General features: G+C 34.9%; 1 protein-coding gene across 1 annotated transcript; it reads right to left on the bottom strand.

Moving 5' to 3' along the window:
- Positions 1-10,010: 10,010 nt before the first annotated feature.
- LOC134745821 (uncharacterized) lies at positions 10,011-17,275 on the bottom strand. Its single transcript, XM_063679911.1, has 3 exons — positions 17,142-17,275; positions 10,378-11,525; positions 10,011-10,093 (listed from the first exon to the last, which is right to left on the bottom strand). Exons 1-3 carry the CDS (start codon positions 17,147-17,149, stop codon positions 10,011-10,013), a joined length of 1,239 nt encoding a protein of 412 aa, XP_063535981.1. The 5' UTR covers positions 17,150-17,275.
- Positions 17,276-20,416: the final 3,141 nt, after the last annotated feature.

The raw sequence follows: 20,416 nt of genomic DNA on the forward strand, positions 1-20,416 counted from the left end.
ATATATAATATACAAATACATAAATACATAGAAAACACCCAAGACTCAGGAACAAATATCTGTGCTCATCACACAAATAAATGCCCTTACCGGGATTCGAACCCAGGACCATCGGCTTCACAGGCAGGGTCACTACCCACTAGGCCAGACCGGTCGTCAAAATATATTATAAGTAAGTATTTACACTGTTTTTTATATGGTTTAATCGTTATACTAAATGCATGTTATGATTATGACGGTAGAGATATCAAAATAAACGTTACAGCAAATGTTCTTAATAAATGAGTACTTGAAGGGTTTGTTCTATGATGTTTTTATGCAAGTCGTTCATTAAGGATGAGTCACGATAGACCGGGCCGGGGCCGGGCCGGAGTTCCGACGCTTCGTTTTCTATGGAAAGCACCACTGGATCACCGATCAGCCGTCATAGAAAATGACATGTCGGGCGCCTCGGCCCGGGCCCGGCCCGGTCTAGCGAGAGTTATCCTTTATGCATTTCGAATGTATGTAACTTGAAATTATACAATTTTCTGTATTAAAATTGAGCACCCATTGAGAACATTTTTAATCAACTTGTTCAATGCAAATACCAGAAATCTAAGATGACAGTAATACAATAGTTATCTCAAACTTCTGCCATAATTTATATTCTATGAAAGATAAATTATATTCACTCAATCGTAGGAATGCATTTCTCTGATTCCGACGTCCGACATTATTTGTCCTTTGACGATGCTCTTCAAGCTCTGCTACCAAGCAAAATAATTATTACAAACTTCAGTACGTAATTAAATAAACAGACAGCAGTTTAAACTAACCATTCGGTAAGATCTGGGACGCTTGTAAAATCACGCACCATTGTAATCGTGTTAATCTGTGTAAGAAGTCCCCTAATATTTATTTATAATAACGTGCTTTTATTAAATGTACAGGCACTTCAGGGTCATTTTCAACCAGTTGTTATCAGGTTTTCTTTTGGCGTACAATCTTTTCTGCTTTGCCTTAAGATTGACTGGTAGAGAATTCCTCATGGTAAGATAGATATAATTCCGTAAATAGATGGATACAGTCTAAGGAAAAAAACGTGCCTCGAAAATCAAGAAAATTTGATTCTCGATCAGATGGCGCCTACCTTTGGCCTACTCTCGTATAGATGGCGTTGACGGCATATCAGTGAAAGAACATGGGTCAAAATCATATAAAAATTAATGCAAATATTGCAGATAAAATAATAATTTATCCATATACATATAAATACATCTTTTGATACTTTCATTTTTAGTTTTAATCGTGTGTCGATAGATGGCAGTGAATTTACTGTGGCTACAAAATGTTCTATGACAGTACCGCTCTATCCTATTATATCCTCTTTGCTCATGGCATTAAGTTCGCCTTTTGTACATTAAGTTGTTGTTTCTTGCAATAAAGTTTAAATAAATAAATGATTGATTGATTGCTATAATATGTGTAAAGACTAAGACAAACACACACGGTTATTTAAAGTGCGTGCTGTTTTATTTTAGGTAATCCTAATTCCTTAGGATTTAAAGTCTAATTAAATGTCACAACACATTTACTGCCAAGAACACGCTAGGGGTGTTCATTTTGAATTGAAAATGGGGCGCCTGGCACAGAAAATGTAACTCGAAAAAGTGTCAGACCAAGCTCTGCATGGAATTCATTGACAAAGTATGGCGAAGTCATCATCATGTCAAAATTCGATGAAAATATGACGTTTACACTGCCTCACTTTGTTCTAGTCAAGTCGGTGCAAACTTAGCTTAGACGGATTTAAGCATAATATCGTTATAATTTAACATGGCGAAGTGCGTCATACACAAAATAAACTTATTTGTCTTTCTTCCCAAAAGATGAAAATTTAATTTTGATAATTAGTGAAACAATTCCGTGTAGGCAAAGAGGATATAATAAAATAGAGCGGTACTCTGGTCATAGTAAATTTTGTAACCACATCAAATTCACTGCCATCTATCGACACACTTTAAAACTAAAAATGAAGATTTATAAAAATACGATAAAATGTATTTAAATATGGATAAATGATTTTTACGGTTCCGTAGCCAAATGGCAAAAAACGGAACCCTTATAGATTCGTCATGTCTGTCTATCTGTCCGTCCATATGTCTCAGCTACTTGTCTCTCAAACTATAAGAAATGTTGAAACTTGGTAAGTAGATGTAATCTGTGAACCGCATTAAATTTTCACACAAAAATAGAAAAAAAACAATAAGTTTTTGGGGTTCCCCATACTTGGAACTGAAACTCAAAATTTTTTTTTTTCATCAAACCCATACGTGTGGGGTATCTATGAATAGGTCTTCAAAAATGATGGTTTTCAATCCTGTTCAGAGAGCAATCCTGTTGACAGATGACGTAGCGGTTCTTTATTGGTAGACACCTATCGTCATTTTTCATTCCATCCGCGTTTTGCATTCCTGTTTTTCCACCACCAAGGCGAACTCGGCGCTAACGCGCGCCGTCTGCCTCATTGGTTCTAAAAATATAAACAAAAACGAAGTTGCAATAAGTATACCACTTATCAAGGGGTTGCATTTATTATTCCAATGTGAAATAAAACAGATATACCAGTACATTGAATTGTACAGATGTTGCCTTTTTTAAACATACATATTAGGAGAAGAAGCAGTGAGTCTAAATTATCGTCAATGGGCGCGATAAAAGTGATGCGGTTTATTGCAACTGAGTGTTATGTTATATATGTTACAGGCAAAAATAAAATTCGCCAAAAAGGAAGTACACCGTCCCCCCCCCCCCCCCCCCTGTAACTTCTAAAATAAGAGAATGATAAAACTGAAAAATATATATGATGTTCTTCTTTAAACTTCCACCGAAAATTGTTTTGAATGAGATCTAGTAAGTAGTTTTTTTTTTAATATGTCATAAATCGTACACAAAAAAAATCGTAAATATGTTTAGAATTTTAAAAGAAGCTGGATTAGACTATAAACTGTAACTTCTAAAATAAGAGAATGATAAAACTGAAAAATATATATGATGTTCTTCTTTAAACTTCCACCGAAAATTGTTTTGAACGAGATCTAGTAAGTAGTTTTTTTTAATATGTCATAAATCGTAAACAAAAAAAATCGTAAATATGTTTAGAATTTTAAAAGAAGCTGGATTAGACTATAAACTGTAACTTCTAAAATAAGAGAATGATAAAACTGAAAAATATATATGATGTTCTTCTTTAAACTTCCACCGAAAATTGTTCTGAACGAGATCTAGTAAGTAGTTTTTTTTTAATATGTCATAAATCGTAAACAAAAAAAATCGTAAATATGTTTAGAATTTTAAAAGAAGCTGGATTAGACTATAAAGACCGTAAAGTAATTTTTGAACTCTATAAAAATCAAGAAGCTACTATACAAATAGGAGAAGAGACAAGGAAAGCAAAAATTCAGCAAGGGGTAAGGCAAGGTTGTCCACTTTTGCCACTAATTTTTAATATTTTCATAGAGTGTGCTATCAGGAAACTCGTAGAGTCTGGTAAAGGAGGAGTTGAATTTAATGGAAAAAATATCCAGTTTTTTCGCTTTGCTGACGACATCGCTGCACTGGCATCTACAACAAAGCAGCTTGAAGAATTACTCAATGAAATGAACACAGTTTTAGACGAGTTTGGCCTAAAAATTTACATAAACAAAACTAAGATACTTATAACTTCAAAACAGACTTCGAAAAATACCTCAAATAAAGACCAAAGACAAAACCCGATAATTTTAAATAATAGCACCATAGAACAGGTCAAATCATTTAAATATTTAGGCAGCATAATTACTAGTGACTCCAGATGTACACAAGATATAACTACCAGAATAGCGATGGCTAAAAGAGCTTTTAACACAAAAAAGTGCCTATTTAAAGCCCGAATATCAGGCAATATACGCAAGAGGCTCATAAAAGTGTACATCTGGAGTATAGCACTATACGGAAGCGAAACGTAGACAATGAGGCAACGTGATAGGGAAAGGCTGGAGGCTTTTGAGATGTGGTGCTGGCGTCGAATGGCAAAGGTCAGTTGGACGGAGAAGAAAACAAATGAAGAGGTTTTACGCATGGTAGGAGAGAAGAGGAGTTTGTTGAGAACCATAGAAAATAAAAGAGGAAAGATGCTTGGACACCTGCTACGACACGACGAATTTATCAAGAACATAATTGAAGGGAGAGTTGAGGCAAGGAGGCGGAGGGGGAGACCAAGGAGAACATACATGAGTAAAGGAAAGGAAAAACTCAACGTCGTGTCGTATCAGGCTGTCAAGGAGAAGGCAGAGGACCGACACTTATGGAAATCGCTCCACCGACAAGAGTATAACTCTTAAATATATGATGATGATGAAATCGTAAACCGCAATTTACCTTTCATAGTCTAGGCATAGAGTAACTTAAACTAGAGCGGTACTGTCATAGTAAATTTTGTAACCCCAGTAAATTCACTGCCATCTGTCGACACACTTTAAAACTAAAAATAAATATTTATAAAAATACGATAAAATTATTTAAATATGGATAAATGATTTCTTTTGTTTGCATTCATTATTTTTATTATTTTGACCCATTTTCTTTCACTGATATGCGTTAAAATTGTTAAATAACAAACGAAACCGTCACCGCCCTCTATACGAGAGTAGGCCAAAGGTAGTAGCGAAATCTGATCGAGAATCAAATTTTCGTGATTTTCGAGGCACGTTTTTTCCTTAGACTGTATCCATCTATTACGGAGTTATATCTTTGCGTGTAGGTAAATAGTTCAATAGTACGTTACTCCCGATAAAAGTCAAAATTACAATAAGCTTCAGGGTCATCACAAGGTAACTTAAACTTGCGGAAACATAAAACGCAACTTGTTTCCTGCATGTGTATAACCCGACTATAGAAATAGGCATTTTGGTGAGTGGAAAAGGGGTGCGATCCCTGCTGTGGTATATTTGGTTGCGAATCTCCACCGCGGGGCAGCGGCGGATTACTGCTGTGTGCATTAAAGCGTATTAAGTTGAACAGCACTTGATATCAGACAGCCCAAAAGTCAAAAATGCTAAACATAAATGGGCCCCATATATCCATGCCATACATATATCCACAGCTATCCATGCCGTAATCGGCATCGGCGTCCCTAGCTAATTACGAGCGTGTGCTCTGATATGGCTGGCAAAGCCGAACTTACTTTTAAAAACTCTGTCGCAGGTGGGACAGTAAAGTTGACCAGAATTATTGTAAGTATAATTATAGGAGGATTTCGGCCGAGACTTACGTATCTGACGTTTCGCATTAAGTTCAATGAGACGAGCGTCTTCAAAGTTCTTTACGCTCACCTTAACACGAGAACGCCATTCTGGCCGCTGAGAAGCATACTCCTCCGATTTGTCAGGTGGTATAACCGCAGGTGACGCTTAAGCACATCCTTGTAACGTAGGTGCTGCCCACCTTGCTTCCGTTTACCAGCTGATAGCTGGGAGTAGAAAACGGCTTTCGGTAGTCTGCATTCACTCAAATACCCATTTTTTTTGGCGTTTTAGAGGGCGGGCAAAATTATGCGGAGTTTTCGCCAACTTGCCCACCAAAGCAAGCACCAAATTGCCCACGTCAATTTGCCCACGTCAATTTGGTGCTCAAGAACAACTCGTAGGATGACGATGTCTAAGGATCACAAAAAGTTTTTGGGCAATCCTACCATTCCCTCTTAATAACTTAGCGATAAGTGTAAAAACTTTTCAATAAATTGGGTCATTCCATATTCAGCCTGAAACACACTGACTGTCTGTCTGTCTGTCTGTCCGTCCGTCACTAGGCTGTATCTCAAGAACCGTGATAGCTAGACAGTTGAAATTTTCACAGATGATGTATTTCTGTTGCCGCTATAACAACAAATACTAAAAACAGAACAAAATAAATATTTAAGTGGGCTCCCACACAAGAAACGTGATTTTTTGCCGTTGGTACGGAACCCTTCGTGCGCGAGTCCGACTCGCACTTGGCCGGTTTTTAAGTTTTTGTTTTATATGTAACCGTGCAATACGTGTTTTTAAATAAATTGTTTATATTTGGAACATTTGGGCCAGGTAGGGAACAGTTCGGGACTTAAAAGGAAATTTTTGAAGGGACTAGTTATTATTAAGTTTTTATATGTATTCTAAGTGTATACAGTTTAGGTTTACTAGGTTAGTTTTAATGTTATAATACTGTAACTTATTGCAGTACTTATTAAATAAGTAGGTATATATAACTATTAACCTGTTTATGTTTATATTTCATTTCATAGACGATACTATCACAGAAACATTCGTTCTATGGAATGAAATATACACCTGTTTGGTGCGTCCATTACGTTTCCACATTTCCATCTCTGTAATCCGGTTCATTGATGCAGCGGCACCCTCAATAATCCTGGACTGCTATTCACATGAAGTCTAGTGACACAGTCAACCAATATAAATTTGAACTCGACGTCAGTAATAACAATGCGTAATCGTAGGCCAAACTTCGCTGGATTTTATGCGCTCTACGGGCAATGCGAAGAGTCTGCACTAAAAGTAGAAACTAGGCACGCAGCCGTCCGTTTTGTTACCTCTCTCCGATAAGTTCCGCACAAACATTTACGAGTAAAATTTTTGGAAACTAGGCTTTAAAAATTTTTTAGTTTAGGGTACTAAAGAATAGATGCGGTAACACACCTGTGTAGAATTGATGCACAGCAAATATGAGTTCACTAATTTAAATAGCGCACTATCCTATTACAAAATTATGGTTTCTAGATAAATTTAATTGTTGATTAATTTGATTAATTTAGGCGTTACTTTTTTATTTAGTACTAAAGGGTGTCCCAAAAAGGACACCCTAAAAAAATACTATTTGACAGCTGAATGTTTAGGGTTCGTAAAAATGGCGGGTTATACAAAAGATCAACGCGTTTTTATTATTGAACAATATTTCAAAAGTAATGAAAGCCCGAGAAACGATGCAATTACTGCATAAAACATTTCGTAGTCGTGTGATCTCTCAATTCGGTGATCAGAATTGGCACCCTGGATCTTGCGATTTAACGCCTTTAGACTTATTTTTATGGGATTATTTAGTCTAAAGTCTATGCCAATAAGCCCACAACCACTCATGCTTTAAAAGAGGAAATTCGACGCTGCATCGGAGAAATTCAGCCGGATCTATGCAAAATGCTCATAGAAATTTTTTAACATAAGAGTGCGTATGTGCCAGCAAAGCCTAGGAGGACATTTGCCTGACGTATTATTCCACAAATAACCCTATTTTATGTATTTCAAGATTTTATATACAAATATATTATAACGAAAAAAAATGTGTTTTTCATCAATTTCAAATCTTCGTCCTTTTTGGGATGAATACCGTACACTGTACAGAATAAAAAAAACTTCAAAAAGGCTAACTATATTATTCCTTAACTATATATTATTCCTTTATATGCGCTAGCAACTGACATGTTTGAAGTCGGTGCCTAGCCATACAGTTATAATTTAATTTAGTTCTTCGGGAAATTTCATCTAAATCGGTTCTGCGATTTAATCGTGAAGAAGTAACAGACAGAGTTACTCTTACTTTCGCATAAATTTATAATATTAGTGGGGATAGGAGCATCATACATATATTTGTGTTTAGTCTGTTTTCTGTTTAATCATATATTTCTGTGCCATATTTGTGTTCTATGTCTTTGTACAATAAAGAGTTTATACATACGTACATACATACATACATACATACATACATACATTGACATAGATTAAGTACTTAGGTTTAAAGAATTGCGAATGTCTTCGCCGTGGGTTATTTTACTAATCATTTTTTTATGAAAAGATGTAAATGAGAAAAAAATACAAGAAGATAAACATTTAATTGTAGCTGTACTTAATTTTAACAAATATTTTAATTTAGGTACATGTGACCAGAAAATTTAATTTTCAATTTTTCCATTATATTATTTACTTCACAACATTGAAAATTATGCATTTTAACCTTATAGTAAAATGATTATTATGTAAAAATATAGTTCTTACAACTGCGTACACCACCTCCTAATTCCCGCCATACATGGTCATGTTTGTTCACAAAATTGAAGCTGTAGTTAATTCTTACACATATTTTAATTTAGGTACATGTGAACCATAGAAAGCCAGAGAGAGAAAAAGGATTGATGCATTTGAGATGTGGTGCTGGAGACGAATGTTGCGAATACCTTGGACAGCAAGGCGTACCTACTAATGCATCAATCCTAAGCCAGCTCCGAGTGAAAACTCGTCTATCCACCATATGCCAACAACGCATACTTTCATATTTCGGACACACAGTGCGCAAAGGTGACAAAAGTTTGGAAAAACTTATTGTCGTTGGAAACACCGAAGGCAGAAGATCGCGCGGTCGCTCACCAATAAGATGGACCGATAAATTTAAAGAATCGTCGTCCTCTGCTTTCTACACGATCGTCTATGACGCCTTGGACAGAAACCGGTGGACAGATCATCCGCTCCAGATGCAACCCTGATACTGACCACGATCCTCAATGAGGGACCGACCAGAGAGAGAGAGAGAGAGAACCCTAGAAAATTTAATTTTCCATATAATCCTAAATTGTATTACTTACTTCACAACATTGAAATTATTTATTCATACCTTATAATAATATGATTACATGTTAAAATATTTTTCTTACAACTGCGTACAGTACTCATCCTTGCCTACTTCCCGTCATACATTGACATGTTTGACCACCAACTGTACGTATACCCCTTACAAAACATCAGGAAAGAATCTACTGGTGTCTCTGAGGGTAGCCCTGGCTATCGTAACAAGGCGTGTACCCCCAGTACGGTTGCTGCGAACCATGCATGTTGACTTCGTGGGACATCACTTGCGAGGGGTGGGGCTGCCCGAGTAAGCTCTGCGTTCTTTGGTTAGTGGGGTACTGCTGGGCTGGATTCTGCATTTGGACTGGCTGTGAACAAAGAAAAGTGCTAAATTGACCGTTGTTTTATCCAGCTGCCCGCGGATCTGCTTGGAATGATTATCATGATTGATCAAAATGTCCTTCCCGGGCCTCGAACTATCTTCATAACAATTTTCATCTACTTAAATCGGTTTAGCGGTTTAAGCGTGAAGTGGTACCTAACAGGCACCCCGACAGAGTTATTTTCGCATTGATAATATTAAATTATATAGGTATGCTATCAATTCTATGGTACATAGTAGGTACATAATATGGCACTAAAACCAGTCAAGTTGTTTATGAACGTAATACTAAAAAGTATCCTCTGATGTGCGACTCGTACTATGCGTACTAGGCGACGATAACCATACTAATATAGATAAATACATACTTATATAAATAAAAAACACCCGTGACTCAGGAACAAATGTCTATGTTCATCACACAAATAAATGCCCTTACCGCCGGGATTTGAACCCGGGAACATCGGCCACATAGTAAATTCAGAACTTCGCTTTAAACAGTAGGAGTAGCGTTGGAATTTGCCTCGCTTGCAAATTGCAACAATATGCTGAGACAGGGCCTCTTCCCTACTGCACACATTGCTGGACCCGTGTGTAATTTTTATGTTTTTTATGTGTAAATAATTTAATTTTTTGTTTTGTTTTTTTTTCTGTGTTTGTTTTTGCTATTATTTTTATATTCCCTTTTTTAAACATCTTTTTTCTTTCATTGTATTGTCCTGTGTATGTGTGCTTTATGGAATAAATGTCTTTCTTTCTTCTTTCTTTCTTTCTTTCTAAATATACTTACTGTTTGTGATGTACTGAATGTATTATTATTTCGATTGTGCTCAAAAGGGTTATGTGCTGCTGTTGAACTCAAATGGGGTTTCCTCGTAGCAGTTTTCTGAGCAAGCTGGTGCGCCATGAAACCGTTGTACTGCGCCGGCCGCTCGATATGCTCGGAGGCATACTGCTGAGGTTGCTGCTGCTGCTGTGGTTGCTGCTGGCGCGGCGGATTATGTGGCACCTGCATTTGGGGCACCTGCGCAGGCAACTCCTGATACGGTCGGTTGGGAACCACAGGCGTGCGTTGGACGTTCTGCTCATAATGACCCATCAATTCATTAACAGTTTGATTCTCATGTGTCGTAGTTTGGAGTTTCCGTTTTTTGTTATTTTCTCTATTTTCCGCTGTTTGCGTTCCTTGGTTCTGCGGTTCTACTCGAACAATGCGAAAACCCATCTGTATTAACATAGCTGCAACCGCAAATCCTTTTTGTAGATCGTTAACTAAATTATGCGGATCAAATGCGGATTTTAATGTATCTGCCACTGCACAAGCTGCAGTGATGTGGCTCGGCATGGAGCACTCTGATGGAGTACCAACTGCAGTGATGGAGTTCGGCATGGAGCACTCTGATGGAGCACCAACTGCAGTGATGGAGTTCGGCATGGAGCACTTTGATGGAGCACCAACTGCAGTGATGGAGCTCGGCATGGAGCACTCTGATGGAGCACCAACTGCAGTGATGGAGTTCGGCATGGAGCACTCTGATGGAGCACCAACTGCAGCGATGGAGTTCGGCATGGAGCACTCTGATGGAGCACCAACTGCAGTGATGGAGCTCGGCATGGAGCACTCTGATGGGGCACCAACTGCAGTAATCGGGGCGGTAGATGCGGAAGGGGGGTTGGATGGCAGTTCGTGAGGAGGCGTCGATGGCTTACTGGTGAAACTATTGCTTTTTTGCAATATCTTAGCAATTTTGTTAAGCACAAACTTGTTGTTAGTACTGTGCTTCATTATTTTGGCATACAAATCATTTGTATTTTCTTCAGAATCATCTTCTATGTCTATTACAACCTTTTCATCGTTTTTCTTTTCTTTCTCCTCCTTGCAGTTGACAAGTTGATTTTGTAGTTCATCACTCGACAAGCCACTGTTCTTTACTATCTCTAGGATGTGAATCTCTTCCTCAGTTACAACCAAACATATTTCAGTTTGGGTTTCTTTTTCAGCAGTTGCTTGTATACGAGTATTCTCTATGTTTATTGGATTTGTTGTTTTTTTAATGTAACTGCCCTTGTTTGGGACAATTGTAAACGGTAACTTGTGTTTAATGGAAATTGGAGATTCTAAACCATTACTTTTTAATAAGCACGTTTCCGCAGGTGTTTTAGGTTTGTTTGCAATTATCGATTCTTCAGTTTTATTTTTTTCTGGATCATTTGCGGGTGCTTTAGTAGGAGGTATATCTGCAGGTATAAGTGGCATATTGGTCGTCCTTTGAAATGTCATTTTTGGTGGTAATATTAGTTTAGGGGTCTTAACAATCGGGTCCAATTTATCAGCGAACGACATCCGGCCCTTGCTGGTGGGGATGGGATGGCGTATCATTCTCAAGCCAGTGGGACTCGAAGGCATGGAGAATGTCGCCGGTGGAAATGATGATTGCGAGAACCGATGTACAGTCGTTTCGGTTGTCGGCGTATTAAACCGTGCATTCTGTTTTTGCATGGCGTCCCAAACACTGCAAAATAAAAACACACTGTACACAACAATGGTAACGTTGCAAGAAAGAACATGAATATGGCTTGGTTTTATTAGAGTAGGTAAAGTATTTACTTATAAGTTACAATGTAACGTCTAGGTTTAAACGAAATATCTTAGGTAAATTGGTTCCATTTTTAGTTTTTAGCATCAGGTTTTTTGTTATTTTTTAAGTACCATTTAAGTGAAAGTTTTCGCGCCCGAATCAATAGTGCAGTTAATTTCCCTAATCATTTTCAAAATTATAGCTCCGTAGTTATAATGTAACGTCTAATTTTAAACGAAATATCTTAGGTAGATCGGCTCAACTTTTTCTTTGCATCAATTATTTTGTTAATTTTTAAGTAAGGAGAAGTGAACGTTTTCGCGCCCGAATCAATAGTACCTACAGCTAATTTCCCTATTTCAAAATTATAGCTCCGTCTGTGTGCGGATATAGGAGTGGAAAAAACTTGTTAATGGGTGTTTCTTCCCCTTTTCCCCACTTGTGTCCCATTTTGCATTTTTTAATTACTTTTAGAAGTTGTTTTGTGCTTGTTGCCAATAATGTAAGTATAAATAGGTAACGCTTTTCTGAATAAAAGTCAATATCTACGTAAGCATTAAGTTAAAACAAAATTGCACATAAACAAAATATTTTCCATTAAATTATCTACAATCATTGTTTTTTAAGTATGTTGCCAAGGCCTCTTTTTAAAATTATTGTCGGGCAAATTTTTTTGCAGTAGGTATGACATAAAACTTACGGCAGTATGAGCCACCTGAAAGACATCAGGCTAACTAAAAATGTATTTATTTTCAAGAGGAGGACTTTTAAACCAACATTTGATGCTCCATTATCCAGTCTAGCTAGGCCCGTCCTCCAAAGCCCGTTTTTGACATACCTATAAAGCCTTTTGGTTGGTTGAAGCGCCCATACTATGTTGTATGGCAGAATAAAATCGCTCGTCATAATTCGCACGACGCATAATTTGAAAATTATAAGTCCCTAGTACTATACTATAAAGACAACTTTTGTAGAGAATTGAATGTAGAATATTGGAATTTCCGTAGACAGTATTGTTGTATTTTTAATCGTTTTTCTAATAACAAAGATAGATATAACTCCGTAATAGATGGATACAGTCTAAGGAAAAAACGTGCCTCGAAAATCAAGAAAATTTGATTCTCGTTCAGAGGGCGCTACTAGCTTTGGCCTACACTCGTATAGATGGCGTTGACGGTTTCGTTTGTTATTTAACAATTTTAACGCATATCAGTGAAAGAACATGGGTCAAAATAATAAAAATAATTGATGCAAATAAAAAAAATCATTTATCCATATTTAAATAATTTTATCGTATTTTTATAAATATATTTATTTTTAGTTTTAAAGTGTGTCGACAGATGGCAGTGAATTTACTGGGGTTACAAAATTTACTATGACAGTACCGCTCTAGTTTAAGTTACTCTATGCTAATAACAATCAATAACTGCAAAATGAGACACAAAAGTAGGAAAAAAATAAGCGAATTGTTTCCACTTCTATTTTTTTATTACCTACATAAACTACATGCCTGCCAAGTTTCATGCTTTCCTCCGGTTATCAGTGTAACATTAAGCTTACGAGCCGAACTAAAATGTTTTTAGATCATTGTCTTTCATTCGTTTTAAAAAACAGTCAATAGGTAGATTAGAATAATATTCTTCAATGTTGTCAAACACTTGTTTTTTTATTATTAATGAACATTTTGGGGTTCTCGGAAACGGCTCTAACGATTTCGATGAAATTTGCTTGATGAAATATGGGGGTTTTCGGGGGCGAAAAATCGGTCTAGCTAGGTCTTATCTCTGGGAAAACGCGCATTTTTGAGTTTTTATACGTTTTCCGAGCAAAGCTCGGTCTCCCAGATATTTACATATAATAAATCATGTAACACAATGAAATAAAATTAAATATTTCAGATTGTATACGAAATATATTATCAGAGCTAGCATAGCGATTTTTGTCACGCAAATTATTTAAATCGTTAATATAATTTCCTTTAAACTGTGACCATATCAACAAATCGCTTTACTGTTGTAATTAAATTTTAGAAAGGTTTCGCTTAACGCGGTTAACGCTTTACAAAAAAAACTTGAAACAAACAAAACTACGACAGTATTTAGACAAAAAAACATAAATATATTAAATATTTCTTTCTTCCGACAAAGGTACATGGTGCCTATGTAACGATAAACAATACGCGGGGCGCCACTGATCTTCAGCTTTCGTGCTCTTGTATAATCACTGTAAGAATTGACAATGTTTTTAACATTTTTTGTTTGAAAAGTACTACATGAGTCGTTATAATACTATTAGTTGAAAAATAAAATAGACTAAATCAATTTAACATATACACATTTTTTTAATAAGCGAGGTCGTCAAAAGAATCAAACTCTATAAAAAAAATGCCACATAAAGTTATAATCTGCTTATTACTAGCAAAGAGGATATAATAAGATAGAGCGGTACTGTCATAGTAAATTTTGTAACCACTGTAAATTCACTGCCATCTATCGAAATACTTTAAAACTAAAAATGAAGATTTATTAAAATACGTTAAAATGTATTTAAATATGGAAAAATGATTTTTTTATTTGCATTAATTATTTTTATATGATTTTGACCCATGTTCTTTCACTGATATGCGTTAAAATTACGAAATTTTCTCTCTCTAAATGTTCGTGATTTTCGAGGCACGTTTTTTCCTTAGACTGTATCCATCTATTACGGAGTTATATCTATCTTTGTTACTAGTAATAATCTTAGCCAAAGTCTAACCTCTTTGTATTTTTTATGTCGGTAACGGTGTTTCTAAATGTGGAATAAAACTTTAAAAAATAAAGATTTAAAAAATGATGCTAAAAATTATCCTTGTTAAAGCCTGACCAGAAATATATGATCATTGTCAAGAGGGCGCTGTTATTCTCGTCTATAGGGTGACAGTTCAGTATAGTATGAAAAAATTAGTTCCAGTGAAATTCCGCAACATGGCGCGTGACGCGTGATCAGGCTTTAAACAACAAATCATAAAAATAAAAAAAAATACTGGACTAGAAGCACTAAATATGCAAACGCACCTTCCTAGATTTACTCACCTAATCGGCAAGCGAACTTTTAAAGATGCTCTCGTCTTTGGCGCCTTTTTTGGCTTTTTCTTTAAACCTTTGCTTTTATTATTTTTGCATTGACTGGACTGGCTTCCATTAACTAGCCAATTTTGATTATTTAAGTCCTTTGAAATCTTTATACTTATTTTCTCATTATTATAATTAGAACACAGGGAAGAATCGTCCATTGTATTCCTTGACTAAGTCCAATCAAAATTTTTCTTTAAAAAAAACGCTTTAATTATACTTCTTAATATCACAAAACTTGTAAACTAAAGTTTCAACAAAGATTACTTATCACCGAATAAAAAAAAACAGTTATACACCACTGAAGTCACAATAAACAGAAACAAAAGCAAGCAGATTAAACTAAGGCCGCAGCGGGTTCGAATTTTGAAAAAGGAACTAGATTGTTCATTCGAACAACTTAAAAGCTCGTCGGAAAAGTTCGCGGCTTAGGCCGGCGTGCATGCGGTGCCGTGGTTTTCGCCGACTACCCCGTCTGGGCGGGCGCAAGCGGGCGCATCAGGTGGCCCGCCCAAATGCGCGCGTCCGTTAACAGTAACAAATACTAAATAGGTCATATCCGGCTAAGGGATCTTTAGACTGATAAGACATTCTTGTTTTTATATGGCAAAATCAAAAAGGTTACATGCGGGTAAGGAATATTTAGGCTGATACTACATTATTGTTTGCATGGCTTTGGCGGCTGGCTTGCATAAAGCGTATAAGCCGTTGTTTGAAACAAGTAATGACAGTCATGTAAAGCCGGATCGATCGATCACTGCATCGTATGCATGAGAAGTATTGAGAAGTAATGATAGGTTTATAAGATTTTGTTTTGTAAAATTTAATGTAATTGACTCATATTTCATAAATTGGTTTGATAATGTTAAAGGAAGTATAAGATTATTTGGCATTTGGTAGCAATTATTCATATGTTTCTATACTTTATTCTGATTACCTGCTTGTAATTTTCCTAATTAATCACAATTAATAAATAAGGAAATTTAATTTAATAAAAAATATTTAAGCACTTGAATTTTAACTACCCTTTGTTTTACCTACATCGTACTTGTAGGTTAAAACGATGATGGAATCATCTTAATCATTTTAATTTACGATATTTCGGTAAACGTATTAATATTGAGACGGTATTTCAACTAGTTATTCTTATTTTATTATGAAATGATATCTGATGCATAATCAGCAAACTAATTGTGTTTAGATATTATATACATTCCACACTGCGTTACGAGTATGTGGTTATATACATATATCCGTAACGTCAATTTTTTTATTTTCTTTTATTTTTGTAAGAATATAATTTTGAATGTTAAATAAACAATAACATAGACGCACACAGACACAAAGACCCTTTACTTAAAGGTGTAAAGATAAGTACATAAAATATTGTATGTATAAGTTATATAATTTATTAAAATAAATAGATTGCCATAAATTATTAAAGCAATATGAATTAAATATATTAATAACGGGTCACTCGCGTATTTTAAGTCGAAAAACGCTTGACATATTATGTTATGTGTATTGTATGAAATACGTGAGTGACCCGTTATTAATATATTTAATATGGCTGTGTCTCACGGAAGTTTAGCAATATGAATTCTTTCAATTTATTTTAAATCGAATAAAGGAACCTGATGTAGTCAATAATAATAAGGCCTTTTAGGATAAAAAAAGACCCATGGTTAAAAAAGCTTTTTTTTAAATAACAGTATTTTGATTTGACTTAAGAGTATTTGATTTTCGGCGGCCGCTTTGAAACCTCCCTGCGGGCATCAGACGCGCGCTTTAAAAATATATCTGCATACTTTAAAGTTGAATTGTTATGATGTTAAGAAAACTTCTTCTCATTTATTAAAAATAGGGTATAACAAAGAAGTATGATAAAAATATAACTAGAATGAATAACTAAATCACAAAGTCAAAGCGAAATTGCCGACTTCGTGAAATGAAATACATACTCCATAGCTTAAAAAATATATATAAGATAGTATTAAGAGTAAATAAGAGCGATTACAGCGGCAGTTAAACCTTAGGGGGCTTTGAATGAAAATGAATGAATGAAATTATTTAATCCAGAAAATATTACCATATGAGGTTAAAACATTTAAAACGAATTGCATAATAATATATGATTAAATTAAATTAAGAATTTAATTTGTTCACTGTTTTTAGAATGTATATACTTTGTGTTAATAAATAAATGAAAAAAAAAAAAACTATACAATAATGGTAACCAGTAGGCTGGCAGCGTTTCCTTTTTTAAAGGTCAGGGTTAGTTGCTGGCCAGAGTAGCTGCCAGCCTTTTGGTCACAGATACATTAAAAATACTAATGTATTTATGTATTGTATTAAATTTTTTGTTGCAATTTATTTATGTACCATTTTTACATTTTTAATTTTAAAAAACGTGTAAAATAAATTTCATAAAACTTACCTTCCCATTCATAATCATTTAAATTTACAACAAAAACGAGACTAGAACAGTGAAAACTGACTCGCCGCCAGCAACAAGCTCAATTCAACAACTCCACAACTTACCGAACAATCAAAAACAAAACACTGATCACATATCAAAGTGATGGAGCTATATAACCCATAAACGTATCTCTTTCTTCCCACAAAAGCCTTTTGTTAGTCAGAGACAGTTGATAGACAAATGAGCCTTGGCCGTCTAATGCGAAAGACATACGTGGCTGAGTCGTGGTATTACGCTATTTTTAGATACGTCCCTTGGAACATTGTCGTGGCAAAAGTTATGAGTGTTATGACTGTAATTATAGCATCGATACCTAGCATGCATATTGTGATATTAATAAGGACATGCGGCGTTAATTACAAAATTGGCTCGATCGATCTATAATCTATCAAAAACATAATAACTTAATCAGTACTATTGTGGGGGCTATTATGAATTTTGAAAAAACCATTAGTTTTGAATACGTTTATTTTACACTACACTAATAGATAGGATAGGTACATTACTAGAGAGAATACTTGTGTAATATTCTATTTTTAACATTAATCTTTTTGATTATAACACCGTAAAATGGGAATAATTTCCATTTTATAACACTGTAAAATGCAAATTATTTCCATAGGTACGAGCAATGTAGATCAAATAGTAACATAGTATAGGTTGCTACCTTTAGCATTGCTTACACTATTAATTAGTACTTAGTGACAGGTATAATCTTTGTGCCATCTGCTTACGTATGTTAAATTTAATTAATCTATTCAAATAGATTAATTTCAAAAATATATTATTACAAAAATATAATATATGAAGAATTTTATAATCTTTGTGCCATCTGCTTACGTATGTTAAATTTAATTAATCTATTCAAATAGATTAATTTCAAAAATATATTATTACAAAAATATAATATATGAAGAATTTCGCTAACGTTAAGGATTTAAGGAGCGTCAACTAAATTTCAAAAAGATGTTATTGATTCGATATTAATAATATATAACATTATTACATAATACACATCGCGTTCACATGAAAAAGTATAATTCCATAACAGCTTTTTTAATTTGGACGTGTATTCTGATTGTAATAACAGGTTGGTTATGAATTTGATGGACATGTTATGGATATGATCGTCACGTCTCTGATCGAAGAAATGTCACTTTCGACACTGCCAGATCATTTCCATAACAATTACAGATCAAAGTCATAACCATTCACACTACGCCTACACAGTCATTATTATATACGCCTCCTGGATTTTCCTCGAGGACATCATAAACACTGCTACGCGCTACATGGCGCTTCGGCGTAGAGCGTAGGCTGAGATTTAGTACATTCAACTGCTACGCGCTACGTTCGTAGCCGATAACACGGGAAAACCCATTAAGAGCGAAAAGCGGTTCCGAATAGATAACCCACCCATCGGGAGCCCGATTCAGATTGAACAATTTGTCATGGCTTTGAACTGGTTTTGATACGACCTTGAAGAACGCTCACGCTGATTGGTGCATGAGAGATGAAGTGAGAGTCGTGGGTGAGATCGCCAAGACGATGGTCAAGGGCGTATTAAAACCAGTTCAAACGCATAACAAATTGTTGACCTCAGAGTGGCTGGCAGTGAATGTTAGTCTAGTCCACAAGTTCAAAATGGTGAAAAATAGAGATACTGCTCCTAATAATACGTATGATACCTCATTGGATTCGGAATGATGTCTAGAAAAATGTATTCGAAGCGTTTAGTAGTACATAAAAAATTGCAAAAGTTATACAAAAATAAAAAATGAAAAACATTGTGTTTTAATTTGTTGCCAATATCTCATAAACATAAATTTAAAAATTAAAACAGAAGGTTCCTAAAGAGATCCATAATATATCTCTTATACACGGTGTTACTTGAGCCACTGAAAACCTGAGACACCCCAACAGATTATTTTTATTTTAAACTCATCTTGAGTATTTATTCTTTAATCCGGTAAATATTTAAAAAAAAATATTCGTTGTTTAGTTTTCTTAACAATTCTATTCGACTGGTAATTTTCTACACACGATACTTCGTCGTTTTAGTAACATCAAACAATTGCTAGTTACGATCTTAAACACTGTTAACAGACCGTTTGCATACCTTACTGCAACGAGATCAGGTTTACCAATGGCCAGTTAAGGGTGTTGCTCATTGACAAATAACGTGTCAAATGCTAGTTATTGATATTGTTGCATTACAAACTTGTAGACTGAGCATGTAAAAATAATAAAAAAATATAAAAAAAATTACCCCCATTAAAATATAGCGCAATCGATTCTCCTATCGATTCTGAACAAACTGTTTTTAGGTTTTCAGTGAGTCATGAAACACCGTGTATAAGTAACTACTTTCCAATTTTTTTTAAACAGAGGTTTGGAATACTCATTTAGTCGGTCAGTTATTTCTTAAATGTAGTTAAGTAATACAACGTCAAACATTTGAGAAGAGCCAACTGCAGAAGAAATTATCAAATTCAGGAACCGCAAAGAGCCACAAATATTGATTTAACCCTTAAATGCATATTGATGTATGCAGCCTACACAACAAAAAACATATAATTTTATGCATAATTAGATAAAATCGATTTGGTCCTGTATAATTATTTTGATCGTAAATTAATACACTTTTCGTTGTTTTATTCAAATTTGCGCAGTATTTTAGTTTAAAAAAATTACATTTGTTTTAATACGAAATGGCGGAAAATTGGTAAAATTTGGTAAAGTTGATGATTTCTAGTATGTAATTTAGGAGGTTTTTTTCGGGGTTTGCAAATACATAATTTATTATCGGTATATTACAAATATTGTAAATTTCTAATGGTAGTAAGATTTTTCATAGATCTTTAACCAATAATTGTACCTATATATTAACATAAATTATGATTTACCGTATGTAAATTCTAACACTGATTTAGCTGTGAAAATCGATGTTATATGTTTTTATCCCAGAATCAGTAAACAATTATGTAACACATATATTAATTTCAGGCAGAAAGAAAAAATCATGCAATTAAGGGTTAAGTGGTATGAGTAGCTTGACATAATAAACTAGCCCTAGATCGACATTAGAATTTTTATTTGTTAAATACATTATCTACAAATCCCCTCTTAAAGTATCAAAAAAAAAAACAAAATATACACTTTCGTTTGAACATGATGCAATCCAATTATGTCTACGACAGTAATTGAATTGTTATGTGATATTATAAGCTAGA

The sequence above is a fragment of the Cydia strobilella genome, chromosome 12 (assembly GCF_947568885.1).
Source record: "Cydia strobilella chromosome 12, ilCydStro3.1, whole genome shotgun sequence".
Taxonomy (NCBI): Eukaryota; Metazoa; Arthropoda; class Insecta; order Lepidoptera; family Tortricidae; genus Cydia; species Cydia strobilella.

Bases quoted from the DNA above. Each gene is read 5' to 3' on its own strand.
- LOC134745821 (XM_063679911.1), bottom strand. The intron at 10,094-10,377 runs GTACTCCATCAG...CATTATGAGCAG, and splicing joins GAACTCCATCACTGCAGTTG to AACGTCCAACGCACGCCTGT.